General features: G+C 36.7%; 2 protein-coding genes and 1 pseudogene across 7 annotated transcripts; all 3 read left to right on the top strand.

Moving 5' to 3' along the window:
- The first annotated feature begins 360 nt into the window (after nucleotides 1-360).
- LOC147867498 (protein FAR1-RELATED SEQUENCE 5-like) lies at nucleotides 361-1,107 on the top strand. Its single transcript, XM_087315703.1, has one exon. The coding sequence runs from the start codon at nucleotides 361-363 to the stop codon at nucleotides 1,105-1,107; it is 747 nt and encodes a 248-aa protein (XP_087171829.1).
- A 2,152-nt stretch (nucleotides 1,108-3,259) lies between these two features.
- LOC147867497 (uncharacterized) lies at nucleotides 3,260-7,062 on the top strand. 3 transcript variants are annotated; one of them, XR_015529356.1, is made up of 12 exons: nucleotides 3,260-3,435; nucleotides 4,042-4,200; nucleotides 4,450-4,571; nucleotides 4,664-4,718; nucleotides 4,859-4,933; nucleotides 5,142-5,235; nucleotides 5,351-5,414; nucleotides 5,651-5,712; nucleotides 5,819-5,885; nucleotides 6,148-6,195; nucleotides 6,330-6,472; nucleotides 6,741-7,062. XR_015529356.1 is itself a non-coding variant. In XM_087315281.1 (12 exons), exons 1-12 carry the CDS (start codon nucleotides 3,313-3,315, stop codon nucleotides 6,846-6,848), a joined length of 1,095 nt encoding a protein of 364 aa, XP_087171407.1. In that variant the 5' UTR covers nucleotides 3,260-3,312; the 3' UTR covers nucleotides 6,849-7,062. The 3 variants fall into 3 exon arrangements, 2 of the variants coding, with proteins under 2 accessions (XP_087171407.1, XP_087171408.1); XM_087315281.1 differs by having other exon boundaries at nucleotides 6,355-6,472; XM_087315282.1 differs by lacking the exon at nucleotides 6,741-7,062 and having other exon boundaries at nucleotides 6,330-6,505.
- A 6,773-nt stretch (nucleotides 7,063-13,835) lies between these two features.
- LOC147867496 (splicing factor U2af large subunit B pseudogene) lies at nucleotides 13,836-16,592 on the top strand (annotated as a pseudogene). 3 transcript variants are annotated; one of them, XR_015529355.1, is made up of 3 exons: nucleotides 13,836-15,623; nucleotides 15,838-15,907; nucleotides 16,342-16,592. The product of XR_015529355.1 is annotated as a splicing factor U2af large subunit B pseudogene, transcript variant X3 (transcript). The 3 variants fall into 3 exon arrangements; XR_015529353.1 differs by having other exon boundaries at nucleotides 13,836-15,708; XR_015529354.1 differs by having other exon boundaries at nucleotides 15,838-16,592.
- The last annotated feature ends 2,272 nt before the right edge of the window (nucleotides 16,593-18,864 follow it).

Below are 18,864 nucleotides of genomic sequence, written 5' to 3'. Positions count from 1 at the left end.
ACGAATTTCACGCATGGGTCAATTTATGCTCTACACTAATCCTACATCCTATTCTCGGCTGCAAACTCAAGGTTTCACTAAAACCCTAAGTTTAGCCGAAACCCTAATGAATTAATCATTAATATATTAAGGAATGGGCTATTTGCCCCCCCCCCCCCAAAAAAAAAAAAAACCCTTTTTGGCCTCCTAAAAAAAATCAGTTTTATCAAGGACCATTTTTGTGCTCAAAATATAATTGTTGTGGTGGATAAGCATAGTGACAATAGAAAAGTCACTTTCAAGTGCTACTATGGGGGAAAATATCGCAACCCTCTAGGCTTGACTGACGATACTCGCAAAAGACAAATAGGGACTCGTCTAATGGACTGCCCATTCTTCATTAGAGCAAACTTCTCGAAGAAAACGGGACAATGGACTATTAAAAAGGCAGCTATTGTACACAATCATCCTATTTCTGACAATCTCAGTGGTATATCAACGGCTCGTAGACTAACTGATACAGAAAAAACCATTGTTCGCGACATGGCAAATGCTGGAACTGGTGCGGCTTCAACTTTGGCCTACTTGAGAGAAAAAACCAGAAATCAATGGACCACCAGGAAAGAAATCCACAATGAAAAAGTGGTTGCAAGAGCCGAGTTTCTTGACGGGCGCTCGCCAATTCAAGCGTTATACGATGAGATCTCCACTGGCGACTTTATCTTCAATTCCAAGGTGAACTCGAACGGCTCAATCAGTGGCCTTTTCTTTTGTCATCAAAAGTCAGCAGATCTTGCCAGACGGTTCAATGTGGTATTTGTCATGGATTGCACCTACAAAACGAATAGATTTGGCATGCCATTGCTCAACATCGTTGGAATTACGGCTACAAATAGTACGTTCAATGCTGGATTTGCATTCATATGCAACGAGATAGAAGCCATGTATGTTTGGGCATTGCAGTCATTCGAATTTGTGACAAAGCCATCAGTAATTGTAACTGGATCGAGAACTTGCATTGATGAGTGCAATTGCTATCGTGTTCCCTTCTACAAAGAATTTGCTTTGCATCTGGCATGTCAACAAAAACATTCTGGCCTATGCAACGACGAAGTTTGCAAGCATTGACGACACAAATGCCTATATGGACGACTGGAACCAGCTTCTATACTCTTCCAGCGAGCTAGATTTTGAGGCTAACTGGGCCACGTTTCAAATGAAATGGCGACCAAGTCACGATGCGTTGGTGCAGTATGTATATGAGACTTGGTTGATTCACAAAGACAAGATTGTACGTTATTGGACTGGTCGCTTCCCTCACTTTGGAATGACCAGCACCTCTCGCATTGAAGGCAACCATTATGTTGTCAAGAGGGTTTTAGGCATTGTTAATAACGATCTGCTCACTGTATTCAAGAAAATCCGTTTACTACTGGACACACAACTGACAGAATTGAACACCAAAATGGAGTATGACAAGTCTACACAGGCACATCGACATGCACTCAAGTTCATGAGGCCGCTAGTAAAGAAGATATCCAAACACGCATTAGACAAGTTATTGGAGCAGTACAAGAAAGTTATTGACAACAATTATGGTGATGAATGTACGGGGTTGTTTCGATCAAGTTTTGGTGTCCCATGTTGTCGTGACATTTTGAGATGCATCCAAAGAAATGAAAGATTCCATCTTGAAGATATTCACTGTCAATGGCACTTGATTGCGTGTTCAATGGTTCAACACGCCTCTATAGCTAAGCCATGTTTGTCTCCCAGAAAGCGTTTGATGAGGAAAATTGAGCAAAGATTGTATGAAACTGACGATGACCAGGTTGTTGTTCTCATGACACGATTGGATGAAGCAAGTCAAGCACCACTGCAGTCTCTCTCCAATCCAGTCGTGGTAACTAGGAAGCGAGGTCGCCCTGCAGGGTCGAAGAACAAAAAGGCCAACCAAAGGGAGAAGTCACTATTTGAGTACTCTACCGGTCGCAAATGTTCCAAATGTGATCAAGCTGGTCACAATGCACGCACTTGCGATATGCATTTGCCCCCCCATTTTGGCTATTTGCCCCTACAATACTAAGAATGTTATTGACGACGATTCCTTTTTATGTAATAGTTGATAAACCTTTTTATGAGGTTGTAAAGTGTAATGGTTGATATATATCACAAAAACATTTTGGTTGAGGTGAGAACTATCAAATTTTTATTTTTATTTTTGTAATACCAAGAAGGTTGTATTTGACTTCCATTAATATAACTCATTTTAGCTACTTGGTACTTCACAACAACAACCAAATCACTTGACAAGCATGTTTGTTCCAACAAGGTATTGTTGTAAGTGTTATTGGGAAAGAAGTGTTGTAAGTTTAGCCAAAATAGGGGGGCTAAAAAGTTTTTTTTTAGGAGGCCAAAAAGTTTTTTTTTTTTTTTTTTTTTGGGGGGGTGGGGGGCAAATAGCCAAAATAGGGGGCTAAAAAGTTATTTTTTTAGGGGGCCAAAAAGGTTTATTTATTTATTTTTATTTATGTTTTTTTTTGGTGGGGGGGGGGGGGCAAATAGCCAAAATGGGGTAGCCCATTCCTATATTAATTGCTTATTAATTAATTAATCAATAGTTTCAATTAAGTAATTAATTTTTTAATGAATTAAGTAATGTATTAGTGAATTAATTAATTAATAGTAAATTGATTAATGTATTAGTAGATAAATTATTATGTTAGTGAACTAGTTAAGTATTAGTGAATTAATTAATTACTAATGTATTAGTAAATTAATTATTGTCTTAGTGATTTAATCAATGTTTTAGTGAATTAATTGTTGTCTTAGTGATTTAATCAATGTTTTAGTGAATTAAACAATTTTTATTATATAAATTCAAAACGAAATGAATGGCCATCAATATTTGTCTGTTAATAAGTCCTTCGCTTATACAAACCCATGTTGTTATTTCTCGAAAGCTTGTTTGCAGCACTTACAAATATCAATGTGCATATATCTTTATGGAGTAACGATTATAAAATTCTTATTGTTTCATTCTCGAATATCACGAATATCACGAATAGGTCAATCTATGTATGTATGCATGTATATCTCATATTATTGATTGTGATGCTGGTAAGAAATAGAAAATAAGAATATGTATGTTATGTGCATGTCCCATCCATGTTTTATTCATGAATCACATGTCTACATACATACATAAATACATACATAAATACATACATATGTGAGTGTGTGTGTATGAATCAAAGAGGTGCATGTCCTTCTCTCTCTCTCTCTCCTTCACGAATATGAAGAAACAGGGGAGGATCCTGTGAGGAAGAAGAAATGGCAGACAGCAAGAATTCTGTTATAAACCGAATTTTTAGCAGGAGGGTCATCAACACCTCTGCCTCTAACCCCTCCTCCTCTTCATCTTCATCTTCTTCCTCCTTTAATGGAAGATCCAGGGTATATTACATATCTCTCTCCCTCTATGTTTTTTTTTTATTGTACCTTTCCAGGGTTCTCTCGCTCTGCATTTTTTATATTTCTAGGGTTTCTCTATTCTATTTGTGTTTTTTATCTTTCTAGGGTTACCCTCTCCCTCTTTCTCTTTCTCTGTTTTCATTTCTAATGTTTTGATGCATTTCTTGTCGTTTTTTTTTTTCATTCTTACCATTTCATGTATTCTCACTGTTAGAATTACGCTTTTCGCATTTGCTTTATATTCTGTTAACTATAATATTTTAATGTATCTATGGTTTCCCACAGAGAATTATGGTGGTTTACCTCTGTTTGAATATCTCTCTATCTATTCTATTTCAATCCATATATGGTTATGGTTTTCATCTCAAAAAAACATATTGCTCCTACAAGAACTAAGGTGTTCAATATGTGTTTGAGCATAGCCCTATATGTATAGTGGTTATTATGCTTTTTTTTCTGTCTTCAAATTTCGTATATATTTGCCACAAGAACTGGAGCATTTGAATCTTGAATAAAGGATTGTTTGAGTTATAAATGTTTTTTCACAAGGATTTCTCAAATTAATGCTGAAATTCCTATACTTTTCAGATGAAGCTGGGAAGATGTAGGATAGAAGATTTTGAGTTGGGGCGTATTCTTGGGACTGGAAGCTTTGGAAGGGTTTACCTGACTCGTCGCAAGAATCGAAGCGATGCAATCTTTGCAACTAAAGCATTGGGCAAGGCTCTGATCCTCCGCCAGAAACAAGTAGGCTTTCAGATATAATTACCTTCTCTAATCTAGTTTCCATCATTGAGAAGAAAGAAACATATAACATTTAACACCAGGGGTCATCACATTGAATATGGCCTAAAACTCTTTTCAGAGTTATTGTTGATATTTCCTAACATTCTATATAACATTGGGAAAGAAAACCAATGCTTTTTTTTCCATGCATGACGAGATGAGATCAATCCATACGTTATTTTTGTTTTGTTTTGTTTTGTTTTTACCCAGCTTGATCATGTTAAAGCTGAGAAAGGGCTACTAGAAATGATTGATTCCCCATTCATCGTCAATTTGGTGGGTTTCAGCCAAGATGAAGCACACATTTATCTATTGATGGATTATGTCTCTGGGTATGGCATAACAATGTTTCCTCCCAAAATGCGAATAAGAAAAATTCATTTGAAAGCTTTGATAAAAAAGGTATCTTCCATGGTTAATGCAGGGGTGAGTTTTTCACATATCTACGGAACATGAGAAAATTTGACGAAGATACTGCTGTGAGTAGTGACATGATTTAAAGAAATTAAATTTGAAAAAAACTATAAGCTAATGAATTACTTGATTCTCTTCTGAATAATACCCAAAAATGATCACATGTGTGTTGGTTTCTCCCAACTTATTCCATGGGCATTTGTAGCGGTTCTATGCAGCCCAAGTCCTTCTTGCATTCGAATACATACATAGCAGGGATGTTGTTTACCGTGATTTGAAGGTATTTGCACCCTGTATTGCGCTATGAATATACATTCAAGATCTTTATCTTATTCATTGGCCATTTTGACACTTTGAAGATGTCAATATTAACATTTGTGTTTCAATACATTTTCTGTCTCTCATACATCTGCTTTTGAGTGAGTCATTTCACAATGTGTTTTTATGCTAATTCGTGTGCCCTTTGTTTTGAATCTTTTTAAAAACAGCCAGAGAATATCCTCCTTAATGACAAAGGTAACATCAAGCTTGCAGATTTTGGATTTGCCAAAAAGATTGATACACGGACATACACTCTATGTGGTAAATAATGAGATGGAAGTCAAATGGAGATTAATTAATCACATGCATTATGCAAAAATATGAAGCCAAAATCAACTCATGGATCAGCATTAGTCATGCTATCTTATTTTAACAGGAACACCAGATTACTTGGCGCCAGAAGTAATTCTCGGAAAAGGGCATGGAAAACCTGTAGACTGGTAGGGGGTGCAAGAATGATATATTTCGCAAGTTTATGCTCCTATGCTCATAAAAAATAGTTGCCCATTTCTTTCCTTCTTTCTTTTTTTTTTTGTTAAAAAAATAAAGTGCACTTTGTTTTTTGATTAAGACATTGTACACAATCAGGGAAAATGGTAACTTTTTTACATTGATATTTTCCTAGGACTTGAGAGAGATGTTTGTGTGTTGAAAACTGTTTTGTTTCTTGTCACAGGTGGGCATTTGGTGTACTGATATATGAGATGCTCGCAGGCTTTGCTCCATTCTATGATAACGGTTTGGCTGCTACTGAACAGAACTCTTAGTTGTCGAAATTTTGTTTTAATTTTCTTTGTAGAATTCAGACTTTTTCTATGATCTTTTTTCTTGGGTTGCCAAACAGATCCCATGCAGATTTACCAAAAGATTTTGTCTGGGAAAATTGTGTTCCCACAGCATTTCTCCAGAAGGTAAAAAAAAGTTTCCATCTTGGTTTTGAATGTCCTTACTGTAGTGATTACATTCATTCAGCTAATGTTCTCTGTGCTGTCAAAAAGAAGTTACAAATAGATATTTTCATCAAGTACAAAACAAAAAAAAGATGCAGACTTTAGTTATATCTATATTTCAAAAAAGAAAAGTTACATTGGGTTTCCCATTCATTCAGTGCAAAAAAAGGTGTTAATATCTGTACTGTACAGGAAGTAACATTTATTATTTCTCTTCATTCAGTGCAAAGGATTTGATAAGAAAGCTTCTAACGGCCGAACTCTCTAAGAGGTAAAACTTCTTTTTTTATGTAATATATATGTGTGTATAGATAGACAGCTTGGAAAGAAAGATCAACCTCTCTATGCAATGAAGAGCTATATATTGATTGTATAACGTAAAGGCATGTACTGATCACACTTCAGGCCCATCCACATTCAATATCAACAGGCTTGGTTGCCTGAAAGGTGGTGTGGCTGATATCAAGAACCATTCATGGTTTGCTAATGTGAATTGGGAGAGTATGATGAACCAAAGGGAAAGCCCTCCAATTCAGCCTAAGGTTAAGGTAAATTTCTATCCAGAAAATATAGCTCGTATTGCCTATCTGCAGCAGTAAAAGAAATTCTTAACGTTATTATACACGTGAAAATACATCATGTTTTGTATCGTGATGTGGATATCGCGTACCATGTTATTACTTGATACCATGTATGTTGCATTTTGTATCTCATATCATGTACCATCTCGTACACAATATGTTTCATGGCTAATGTGTGAAGTTATCTCTACCATCACTGACTGTTACATACAATATGTTGTATTTTGATGCATAGGGTCCTGATGACACTAGTAATTTTGACGACTACTCTGATCTCGGCAAAGAAGAGTTCTGTGACGTGGTACTCACCAGAGAGGAGCAAGAACTCTTCAAGGATATGTAAAAGAGAGAACAAATATGGGATACTGACCTGAGGTGGAGAGCTTCTCCCCAAAATATTTCCTGAACCAATACATAGCAAAGATTGATTGACAGAGAGGCTACAACAGCATTCCAAAATACATAGCAAAGATCGTTTGCCACTCTTTTGGGCTTTTCTATCTCTATTCTTGAGAAGGCATTTTAAATCTTAATATCTACAATTTGAGATTATAATCCATCAAACAAAAGAACATATTGGAGCGAAAAACACAATTAAGTATTGGGGCAAAATAAAGGCATTTACTAGGAAATTGGAATGCAAATGGCAATAATAATACCACAACAGGAAATAATGAATAATCACACAATGAGAAATAATGTGAATCAGAACAGCGGTTCCAGGTTTCCAATCTTGTGATGGCTGCCAATACTAGCCAATTAACTGAAAACACAGGAATGCATCAACATGTGAATATCAATTTGTTATTACATAATGTAGAAGATTTCTAGAATTTAGAGCAAGCTATCAAAGACTATGGGTTAATTATGGAATATTGTGGGTTTAAAAGAGTTGGCTTAGAGACCAATAGAATATAAACATCATATAAAATTGTTAATATAGCTGGTAGGATAACATAATCAAAACACAATAAGGGAATAGAAATCAACTCTCTATCACATGATTTGGTGGGATGTTGTATGGCCAAAGTTATATGATGTTTTGTTGAACATTACCCTAGTGAATGGGCTAGAAAACAAAACAAGAGAGCAATGGGACAAACAAGTTTTTGACCTAAACACAACAGTAATCATTTCAGCATTTGTTTGTGGGGGGGATAATGGACAAAAAATGGCTTAAAAAACAACTATTGCATTGCCATTTTGTAAATTTCAAGAAAACTATTGTGACAATCACGAGGGAAAATTTACTAGAGACAATGGAGAAACTTGTACCAACATGCATAAAAGCAATTAGATTCTATTATACCAGCAAATAAAGTAAAAGTCGAAGACAAATAGAGGCATTTCTAGAGTGTAGAGGGTTCATGAGCACCATGGAAGTGAAACAAAGATGTCCTTTGTCATCTATCTTATCTTGTCCGTGTTTTGACCAACTAGCAGAGTTCAGTCAAGAAGCCTTAGGAGCACATGAGTCATGAGGAAAACCAAACATGGGCATTTCATTGTATTGCTTTTGAATTATTTAGACAATGTTGTAGCTTTAGTATATTCTAAGTTGACAATGCTCTAGCTTTTAGATATAATGCATGTTTTTTGTGAACATTTAACCTAACAATCGATGTGGTTAAGACTAGAAGTCATGGTGATAAGCATCATCAAATTTGAAGTTTAATAGCTAGTAGTGTACAATGAAGATGTGAAAACCGAAGTGGTTGATTGTTTCAAATACCCGCAAATTAAAATACCTTCACTTGGAGCAACTAGGAGAGTGGAAGAAAAACAAAATATTATGAGTTTGACAGCGTGTGTAAATTGAGTGCACCCCGTGTTATGCAAATAGAAGAAAAGAAAGGGACAAGAGAAGATGACTCCATGTTTCATTCAACCACAAGATTCAATATAGAGGGAAGAATATCCAGACATAGATTTAAGTTTGAGTCTTATTATAGCCACAAATATTGGGAAAATTAACAAGGACAATATGTCAATGCATCCAAACACCCATGACTAATAGACTCATTGGCAATATATGTGTTGCCCCAAACAGGTGCATGATTTTGGTATCACATCGTTGAAATATTCTGCCTTCGACCATATTTGAGCTTTGCTTTCTCTACATTTTTTATGGGAGATGTATCAAATTCACATGATGCTGAGATGCAAGATTACCTTCAGGAAAGGGTATGATGATGGTATCATTAATATCAAGGAATTGTCACTAGATCATGAAAGCAAGTTTATGAATAGCAATTATGAAAAGGAGTGGACATCAATGCACCATATTTGTATCTACATACTATCTACATCATGATCAAACTTTTGTCATTATATATTTTGTTCATAATACTTTATTATTGGGAAATTCTAAGTTTGACATAATGTAGCCTATAGGTACATGTCAAATGTCTCCGTGATGATGACAATAAGAAAGTTTTGAAGAAATCTATTGTGGTCACAATAGAAGCTCATGATCAAAACAAGCTCTCCAAGTGTTGGAGTGAGATGTGGCATGATGACCTATCATGCTAGGTCAACCATGGAGACATTAAGATAACATCCTTTGCATGCATCCCTTTGATAATTGTTATGTACATATGATCAAATGCTATGGAAGAGGGATTGGTACGCCAAAGCCTAATAATGGTGCAAAGATTTTTAGTTTTTGGGGTAGATGTTATGTGATATCCCCATCTACAATCTCTCAAGATGTTATTCAATGAGTCACACTAGAATCCTTTTGTGGGCCTATAAATACTTGGACTACATGGTATAAATTAGTGGCTTCATAAAAAGCATGACAACGTATGGTCTTTGTGCAAATGTCACCCCTCACTAAAGATGGCATGGAAATCCACGCATGCAATGGCAAATAAAAAAGATTCAATAGACAACTAGGATGATAACTTTCACATAATTTAAGGGCGTAGTCAAATATGGCCTCAATCTTAACCAACGGGGGCAAAGATATCAAAATACTATGATCGTGATTGTGTTGGGGATTAGGAAGTTTACCTCCAATTTTGTTTTAATTACTTTTAAGTCTAGTTTGGTGTTCACGTGAATTTGGAGCCTTGATGGTGATAAATCAATGTGATTCTATACGGTATTGCCCAACCATGATTGCAATAAACAGGTGTTTCACTGAAAAAGGGGAAGTAAAGAAATCCAAATACTATGATTTCCACTATGTTGGGGATTAGGAGGGTTATCTTGATTCTCTATATTTGTTTTCACTCATAGGTCCAGTTTGGTGTTCACACAGATTTGGAGCCCAAATGGTGACAAATCATTTTGCTTCCATAAGGTCTCACCCAACCATGCCTACAACAAAAGGGTGTTTGAACCCAAAAGGGGAAGTGAAGAGGGATTGATCACATCTAAAGAATACATGTGGTCAAAGAAATTCTTATGCTAGGTTATTTTCGTCAACTTGATATTGGTGTAAAGGTTCAACTTAGTAAAGACGTTGCTACCAATACGAAATAAAAGAAAATCAATCGAAACATCACATCAATGGCGATTTCTCTACAGAAGGATAGTGGAGGAGGGATGAAGGAAGTATCGTATGACCCAATATTATAGAACTTGGCATCCATTACTCATGTCTTTAAAGATGAAATTGTTATGCTAAGTTATTTAGGTCACCTTGATATTGGTGTAAAGGTTCAACTCGGTGAATAGGTTGTTACCAATACGAAATACAAGACCATCAATCGAAAAATCAAATCAACGACACTTTCTCTAGAGAAGGATAGTGGGGGAAGGGATGTAGGAAATCTCATATGACCCATTATTATAGGACTTGGCATCCATTACTCATGGCACCTTCAAATTGGTGGGGGTGACTCTCAAGCTAAATAATAGAAAGCTTGGAGAGAATGAAGGCAAGGCGAACTTAAGCTAAGAGAGAAAACTATGAATAGGTAACTTAGGGTCTTAAAAAGGGATGACCGTCGAGTATTAGGGTTGATTATTAGGATTCTAGCAATCTATTTTCTAATTACGTTATTGATCCTACGATTGATCTAATTACTACTTCGATATTGGCTTTTTGATGATCTCATGATCATTCTTGTCATATCTAGGTATAAGATTATATTAACAAGCTTTATTCTACTACATCCATTCAATATAAATTATGGAAGGAATTGCCCTTCTAGACACAACAATATCACCATTTCTAGATTACTACAACTAGATGGAGTTGACCTAACAACCGAACTTCTAGGCAAACATTGGTTATCGAAGTCTATGAACAAGCTTTGGACCCTATTGCAACAATTGCATGATATTGCTCAACAACCCACAATCAAACCACTCAACAATGACAATGGTCATGCCTCACCTCTCATATTTGTGTGGCTAGTCCATGTTTGGTAACATGCACAGGATAACGCTTACACATCCAACACATTATATTCACATAACATTTTCCTCGATTGGCTCCCTGCTTGGTGGAGAAGGTATTTTCCAGGGCATTTTAGGGTAATGATGCGAAGTAGTGGCCTATACTACTACAACCTTTAGAGATGTGTATACAAAAGCTACTTGAATTCCCATCAAATAGTAATGGAACCAATCAATAATGATGAAGCAAGGGATTATTATAGCAATAACCTCAACGTGCTACAAAACACCCATGTCCCAACTGTTGGGAAACAGGTCCCTCTGAATGGGAAGAGCACGAGCCGAATGGAATGGAGTCAATAGGCAAACTCGGCCAAGGCCGACTAGGCCTCGGCCCAAAATCAACTCGGTTATTCGGGTTTTCCACGTTAAATATCTTGTGTCTCTTTGAGTTTTCATTTTCTGTTTTCTGTCTGTACAGTATCTTAGTTGATTCTTTGCACCTGAATACATATACAAGAAACCGGTTGTGGCCAGTTACGATCCCAACACCAACCCTAATCTACCTCTACCACTCAATGCCACATCATCCTCTCAACTTTACCCTTTGTCAAACATTCCCATAACCTCACCTACACTACCCAAAGATTGTCCCTCCATCCGACATCATTGTACCTCACCTTGTCTATGGCTCACCCCCTTTACCCCTCATTGAATCATGTTACCTTGCCTCCCCCAATTGTCATAGAGATTCACAAGTATTTTCTCCCCTTGAATGCATTATTTAGGATTTTGTAAAGGTTCACCCATGCTAGGATGCATGCTCACATGGCACAACCTTGCACTTATGTTGTAAGCTCTTATTATTGCATGTATATATTTGCTTCCCTATTTATCTTGTAAGTAAAAATACGTAAAATGAGACGACTAAAAAATCGCTAGGTCATTTATAATGATTCTTTTCTTATATAAAGGTCTAAGACTTGAAACCCCATACCGTATCTTTTTTTCTTTACAAAGTCAATAAACTAACAAAACCTCTTGTACGTGCCCAAACTGGAATGTTCCATTTTATTATCAAAAGTTGTTCTATAGGCCGGTGCTTCACATGACTTTAGATTATTTGTTTTCCATGCGTGCATTGCGCATATGGCCATCTCAAGAGTCATTGTTTGTTATCAAACATCGTTATGTTGGTCTTTATCCCTCTTGTATTCTATGTGTTTCATCGTCTCTCATCATCATCATTCTTTCCTGGTCATCATTATTGTCCTCACCTCCCTTATCATTATCATCCTCTCCAATTCATATATCTCCCTTACCATCATTTTTCCTTTCCTCAACATCATTTTCCTTTCCTCTTTCCTCAATTATCCTTGTTTCCTTATCATCCTTACCATTTGCTACAATAATCATAAATAACATTCATATTAACATTACCATTATTAACATCATCTTTAACATAACAAAAATCCTTTTAAACATCACCCTTACACTTAACATCAAATTTGTCACACTATTATCAACATTGAAATTGATATCATACACACACCCTCAAACTCATTATCATTACCCATATAATAATGACCCTCATATGCATGTACAAGAACCACTTCTAACATCGTGATTGTACCATAGCCATCTCACAACCTTCCCCTAGGAACATTTAATGAAACACTTTGCCACACAAATGCTTATACGAAGTGTTTGATCCCTGTGATTACCTTGATCATCTTCACCATGTCAAGTCACTAATATTGCTTCATGTCACGATTGTAGACAATTCGACTCTCGTCACCCTAAATCTGCCAGACCAATCTAGTTGCCCCTATTCCTCAACAAATCTTCCATGTTGCTTTTTTGTTGCATTTTGCGTTCACCATCTTTCATTAATGTGATTTTGTTGGTTTACTCAAATATATACATCAATTGGTTGAGAAATACAATTAATAAGGTTTTGTATAAGCTCCCTTAATGTCGTAAAATCCACATTACCTTGAACATGTGCTAAACAATATTAAAGAGTCACAATTGCTATGAGAAGTTGTTGGTGAGCCACATTCTTTTCCCTTCATGCTCTAGTGTAAATGACAATCGATATCTTCTAAATTTAATGATATTTAGATGCGATTTACAGAAATGAAACTATTTTTAATTTTTGTTGATCTAATCTTTATGTTGACTATAATGATCAAGAAATGATGGAAACAAGAATAGAGCCTTGAATTCATACCATAACCAAAAGTAACCTATTACTAGTAGGGAACATTGAATATTAGGTGAGAAAGCCCATGAAGAATGTTATTCACATCATCATGAGAGGGAGGGTCTCCTCTCTTGATCCATTAAGGTCACCAATGTTTAGACAGAATGCAAAGCAACAACTAATTCTAAATTAGACAATTCATTCTTTGTCGGCCCATCTCTCTGTATTAGGTTTCTTGAGCTCCGAAGAGGGTGATAAAATCTATGTGTGTGTGTGTTAGGTTGCTTGAGTTTTAGCCTATGGCACAACCAACCCGATTGATCTGGGATACTATTGATGCTTCTTGGTGGCTAGAAGAGTTTCTACTGATGTCGAAGCTGGGCACGATGCGGATGCAAAAAGCGTAGATAAGATATTAGGATGTAAGTTCGAAGTGGGATGCCTGCAAAGTTGCAGATGATCGAATAATGATAGTCTCAGGGATTTGCTTGAAGAAGCAAAGACTTCTTGTGGTTGGACATGACGGAAGAAGATCTTGCTATCGTGGGACACCCCGGATGGTCCAACGTGCCCAAAAATTGTATCTAGTAGAGGCGACACACAAGAAGAATGCATCCTTGTAAAAAGCAGCAAGCAAAAAGCCCAAAATCGAAAAGCAAGAAGCACAAAATCGAAAAGCAGAAAGCAGAAAGCAAAAAGCAAAAAGCAAAGACGCAGAAAAACATCTAGGGTTTGGATTGGCATAAGCAGTTTTATGGTTTGATATGCAGAAACTGTTTTCGAAGTGTTAAGCGAAGAAGAGGCTATGTCGAGCAAGAACAGCAAGGGTGATGCAGACGATCACTCCGATCCAAGCAGAGAAATGAAAGATCACCATCGCTCACGTGACAGAAAAAGCAGGTCTTCCACTGATGGCACCAGATCTAGTCGAGATGACCGTCATAGACCTCATGATGACAGCAGAGAAACGCCAAAGGAAGGCGGAGATTCACGGTCTAGGTCAAGGGAAGCGGTCAACGATTCAAGATCAGGTTCAAGAGATGTTAATGATTCTTCCAGAGACGCCCAGAGAGGCTCAAGGTCCAGGTCAAGGGAAGGCGGACGGGGTTCAAGGTCCAGGTCAAGGGAAATCAAGGATTCGAGATATGGGTCAAGGGAAGTGAAGGAAGGCTCAAGATCAAGGGAACTCAGGGATTCGAGATATGGGTCAAGGGAAGTGAGAGGGAGTTCGGCATCCAGGTCAAGGGAAGTAAGGGAGGGTTCAAGGTCAAAGTCAAGGGAAGTAAGAGGGGGCTCCAGGTCAAGGTCTAGATCCAGGTCTAGGTCTAGGTCTAGATCCAGGTCATTGGGTCGAGGTCGAAAGCGGTCAAGTGGGTTTGATGTGCCGCCACCGGGAGGCACCGCCCCGCCGGTAAGTACCATCAACCCTACCCTGCCTATTCCATTTGCTTTCCCAAACCCTGCCCTCACGAACCCAGTTGCAGTCAAGCATGCAAAAAGAGTCTATGTTGGACGCCTCCCACCAGGTGCAAATGAGCAAAGCATATCTACTTTCTTCAACCAAGTCATGCATATGGTGGGTGGAGCCACCTTCCCTGGCGATCCCGTTGTTAATGTCTATGTCAACTATGACAAAAATTTCGCCTTTGTTGAAATGAGGACTGTTGAAGAAGCCACTAATGCTATGGCTCTGGATGGTATCATGTTTGGAGGTATTGCTGTAAGCATACGAAGGCCAACTGATTATGACTCTAATTGTGCCGCATTTCTTGGTCCAATTCAACCCAATCCTCTTCTAAACCTTGCCGCTGTTGGCCTTACATCTCGTAGTATTGTCAATGGATGCCCTCACAAGATCTTTGTGGGTGGTCTTCCCCATCACTTCAAAGAAGACGAGGTAAAACAGCTATTGGAATCAGTTGGCCCCCTTCATGGCCTTGACTTGGTTAAAGATAACGAGACAGGAAATTCAAAAGGTTATGCATTTTGTGTTTACCAAGATGCAGATATTAGTGATTATGCATGTACTGTCCTCAATGGGGTGAAAATCGGCGATAGGACATTAACTGTGAGACGAGCCTCAGCAGGAAGTGAAAGAAAACCAGATGAAAAAGAGCTTCAACAACAACTCTCTGTCCAACAACAAGGAGTCACTATTCCTTATAATCTCTTCACAGGGCAGCTTCCTACCATGGGATCGGTAAGCATTGAGATGCCAACGAAGGTTTTGTGCTTGGCCCAACTTGTGTCGATAGATGAGTTGAGAGATGATCAAGAGTTTGAAGATATCTACCAAGATATACAAGACGAATGTAGCAAGTTTGGTCAGGTAGTTAATCTTGTTATTCCTCGACCAAGTTCAAATGCTGAGGATGTGTCCGGTCTAGGAATGGCATTTGTGGAATACATGGATGTACAAGGTTCCATGAAAGCTAAGGCAGCTTTAAATGGGAGAGGGTTCGGAGGCAATATCGTACGGGCTGTATATTATCCAGAAGACAAATTTGCAAGGGGAGAATTGAGTGGTGCTATGTCATAGCATTATGTTTTCACCCCCGTCAGGTCATGTTAGTTCACAACTGCTCAAGTTTTACATGTTAACCTTGTAGGTGACATTTTGTTGGATGATGTTTCAAGAGCGTTCACGGTATACAATGAGAATTTTGATTGATTGATTGATTAATAGAGTAACTTGCCTGGTTCATTGCTAGTCTTTGATGTATGTGTAATCTTTGGTTACTGATTTAGAGCTTCTGTATTTTTTTATGGTTTTTAGGCAGAATCTCTCTGATCCAAATTAAGGTACCTGATCTGAAGTCCGAATTTGTAACATTAAGGCAAGCAAGGTATTATTCTAGTAATATATTAGAACATGATATCGATGGTAGATTATCCCCACAATATAGGTCATTAAAAAAGGTATCTTTATATATACAACATATCTGGGATGCATAGGTGTATATACATGTTATTAGTAGAGATCCATCAAAAGATCTATCCAAGCAAAGTTTGCTGGGCTGCTTCTTTAGATACAATAGATCAACAAAGAAACCAGAATTTATCTGTGTCTGTTTAGGCTGAAAATGCACCTTGCAGATGGAAGGCCGATATGTGCAGGTCATGTGAATCACATATAGCCCTCTTTATCAGCAAACCAAAGACAAAGTAGTAAAAGATTCATGTCATGAAAAGTCATATGGTAGTAAAACGCCCATTTTGCATTCTTATTAATTCTAGCTTTCACCTCTGACATGTCGCCCTTTGAATATGGATTTGATAGGTGGTTCGCTATGTGACGAGGGGTGAGATAGCACAACTATATGTGCTAATCTCTGTGACTCTTGAGTCCATTATCCTTCACAGTTTGTAATTTATATCCCATCATTGGTTGTTGGCTTGTTTATACCCACCTACTGCGTTTTAATTCTAATATGATAATTGGTGGATATTCATACTTGTTTCTGATGAATCATGTCGACTGCCTTGACGACATTCATTTCATCTCAAAGTGGCTTAATCAAGCAAAGATTTAAATTTTTTTTGTTGATGTTTTAAATTTATATTATGATTTTTAATTACAATTGGCTGTTAATAATTAATATTAATAATATTGTTCATCCTAGTTCCATAAATAAAGTATTACTTGTATTCATTATTTATCAATCGTAAAATAGCTAAGAGCCTTCACTGTTAGGAGCAAAAGAGCAATTGTGTTTTCACAAAAGAATTATGCTTTGATAAATGGTAAGATGGAAATTTGTATCTGCTCAGGGATTTTAGCCAGTACCAATATCTAGAACTCACACCTATTGTTCTGTTAAGGGAGTTTTGGAAGCTTATGATCATAGTTTCGTGTAAGTTTTAAGGGAGTTTTGGAAACTCCTTTCTGAAAGCGTAAGGTTCTAACTTCTGATCATCAATTACAACCTATTTAATTTCTTGGCAAGTGTGTTGCCGTTTTTCTAATTGGCAAGCATCAAATAATGAATGAAATTCTATGATGGTTGGACAGAATTTCCATGTTGTGGATGTTCTATGATTTACTTACAATATAAATTTGGATTTTTTTCTTAAATCATTTGTGACATAGGCGAAGGGTTAATATTGATTGCATGAATTTCATGAATTGTCTTCAGAAAATAGCATAAAATATCATCACTTCCAGACTTAAAGCAATGCATGGAATCTGCTACCACTTGGCAAGAGCACATAGGTATAATTAGTCTTTGCTCTTTTATGAATTTGAGTATTGTTCAAAGATTAAAGGCTGATTATATACTAATTAGACCAAAGCCATCATCATTGTGGTCTCTCTAATTCATATCTCATATTATAAAGTATATCTAAACTATGTTTTAATACTGTATACTACAAGTTGTGTAGCTTTGGAGATAATTGTCTTTGTAATTTGCCAATGAGCAAATGATCTCTTATATTGTTTTGCATATCTAAAGTAAATGCTAGTATCTATAATTTTGGTGAGTGAATAATCCATACATATTTGTGTAACATAATGTGCAAGTTATATGTTATGTGGATAATCATAATTAAGGATGAGATATGTTTTCCATGGTTCTCTAATGTCACGATGAGTGCGATTGGGTTAATTCTGAAAGGAACAAAGGGGTAAACTGAATTACAATTCTGCAATGTGTTATCATGTGATCACTTCACGTGAACTAGTCAAGTGTATGAACACACACTAGGGCGTATGCTTTTTGCCTATGTGAGAAGGCGAGATACCTTATAATAGAGGCTTGACTTATATTAAGACTATGATAGTGTGGGAATGGCTCTTTTGAGCTAAGCATGTGGTAGTGCACATGTTTCTATTAATTAGAGTATGGAATACTAGAGTATGTTAGTCCTATTAGATTTGAACTATGATGAACTATGATGGCTATGTATCAACTATCATCGTTAAAATAAAGTGTGTACCATCAAATTTGAATTTCTTGGAAACAATGTTTTGATATTACTTGGTTTGGGCATTTTAGTGACGGCTCCAAATTGACCTTTATAAGATATAGAAAGTGGAATTCTTGTATATCCCAACTTATAATTTCCAAGAACTTTGTTCATTCCTTGGTTGTATCGGTTTATCGCAAGAATCTATTTGTAATAAATCATAATTGATGATGTCATTTAATAATCTCCTACAAGGTCAAATCTGCATGTCAACAAGCCCAATGATTTGGAATTATTGTGAAAGTGAGTCCTTAAACTTACTTTGAGAACGTGAGTGAAAATATCCTTCCTCTAACCTACTTCATTCGTTTGAGTGTAAGAATTTTTCTTTTACTCAATATTGGTTTATAGTTCATGAACAAAACTAATTGAGATAAATGAATACATAAACAAATAGGGAAATATTATATAATATAGAAATATTTTTTGAGTAATTAAAATATTTTGTGACCAATGGAACCTCAATGGTTGTATGGCACAATGCACGAATCTCATTTAGGACTTTGATTTTCCATTAGATAACTTAAGATGATTTGTCAATAGGGTTATTGATGCCTTATGTTTTATTCATGAGGTTAACGTGGTTAACTTCATCAATATAATCATTATGATCACCTTCAAGAAAAGCACCTTAATGATAGTTTCCTTTAAAAATCTTGGGTAAGTGCCAAATCTAATATAGATGCTAGTAGACATTACATACTAGAAGGGAACCTTACACATTGTACACAATTTGCTCAATGTACAATTTCTCAAAACAAAGCGTGATTTTATGCCCAACTAGCATTGGTAACCTTATGTATTTAATCTTAGATGAAGGTATTTATATGTGCAT

The sequence above is a fragment of the Azolla caroliniana genome, unplaced genomic scaffold, assembly GCF_043228905.1.
Source record: "Azolla caroliniana isolate FFs.n. ecotype wild unplaced genomic scaffold, voAzoCaro1.0.p SCAF_2, whole genome shotgun sequence".
In the NCBI taxonomy this organism is placed as follows: Eukaryota; Viridiplantae; Streptophyta; class Polypodiopsida; order Salviniales; family Salviniaceae; genus Azolla; species Azolla caroliniana.
The sequence above is the reverse complement of the archived record's forward strand: the minus strand, read 5'-3'. Positions and strand labels throughout refer to the sequence as shown.

What these genes read in the sequence shown, in the direction of transcription:
- LOC147867498 (XM_087315703.1), top strand. Translation starts at nt 361, where the DNA reads ATGGACTGCCCATTCTTCATTAGAGCAAACTTCTCGAAGAAAACGGGA.
- LOC147867497 (XM_087315281.1), top strand. Translation starts at nt 3,313, where the DNA reads ATGGCAGACAGCAAGAATTCTGTTATAAACCGAATTTTTAGCAGGAGG. An exon ending in CCTTTAATGGAAGATCCAGG is followed by an intron (nt 3,436 to 4,041) that starts GTATATTACATA and finishes TATACTTTTCAG; the next exon opens with ATGAAGCTGGGAAGATGTAG. An exon ending in ACGGCCGAACTCTCTAAGAG is followed by an intron (nt 6,196 to 6,354) that starts GTAAAACTTCTT and finishes CAATATCAACAG; the next exon opens with GCTTGGTTGCCTGAAAGGTG.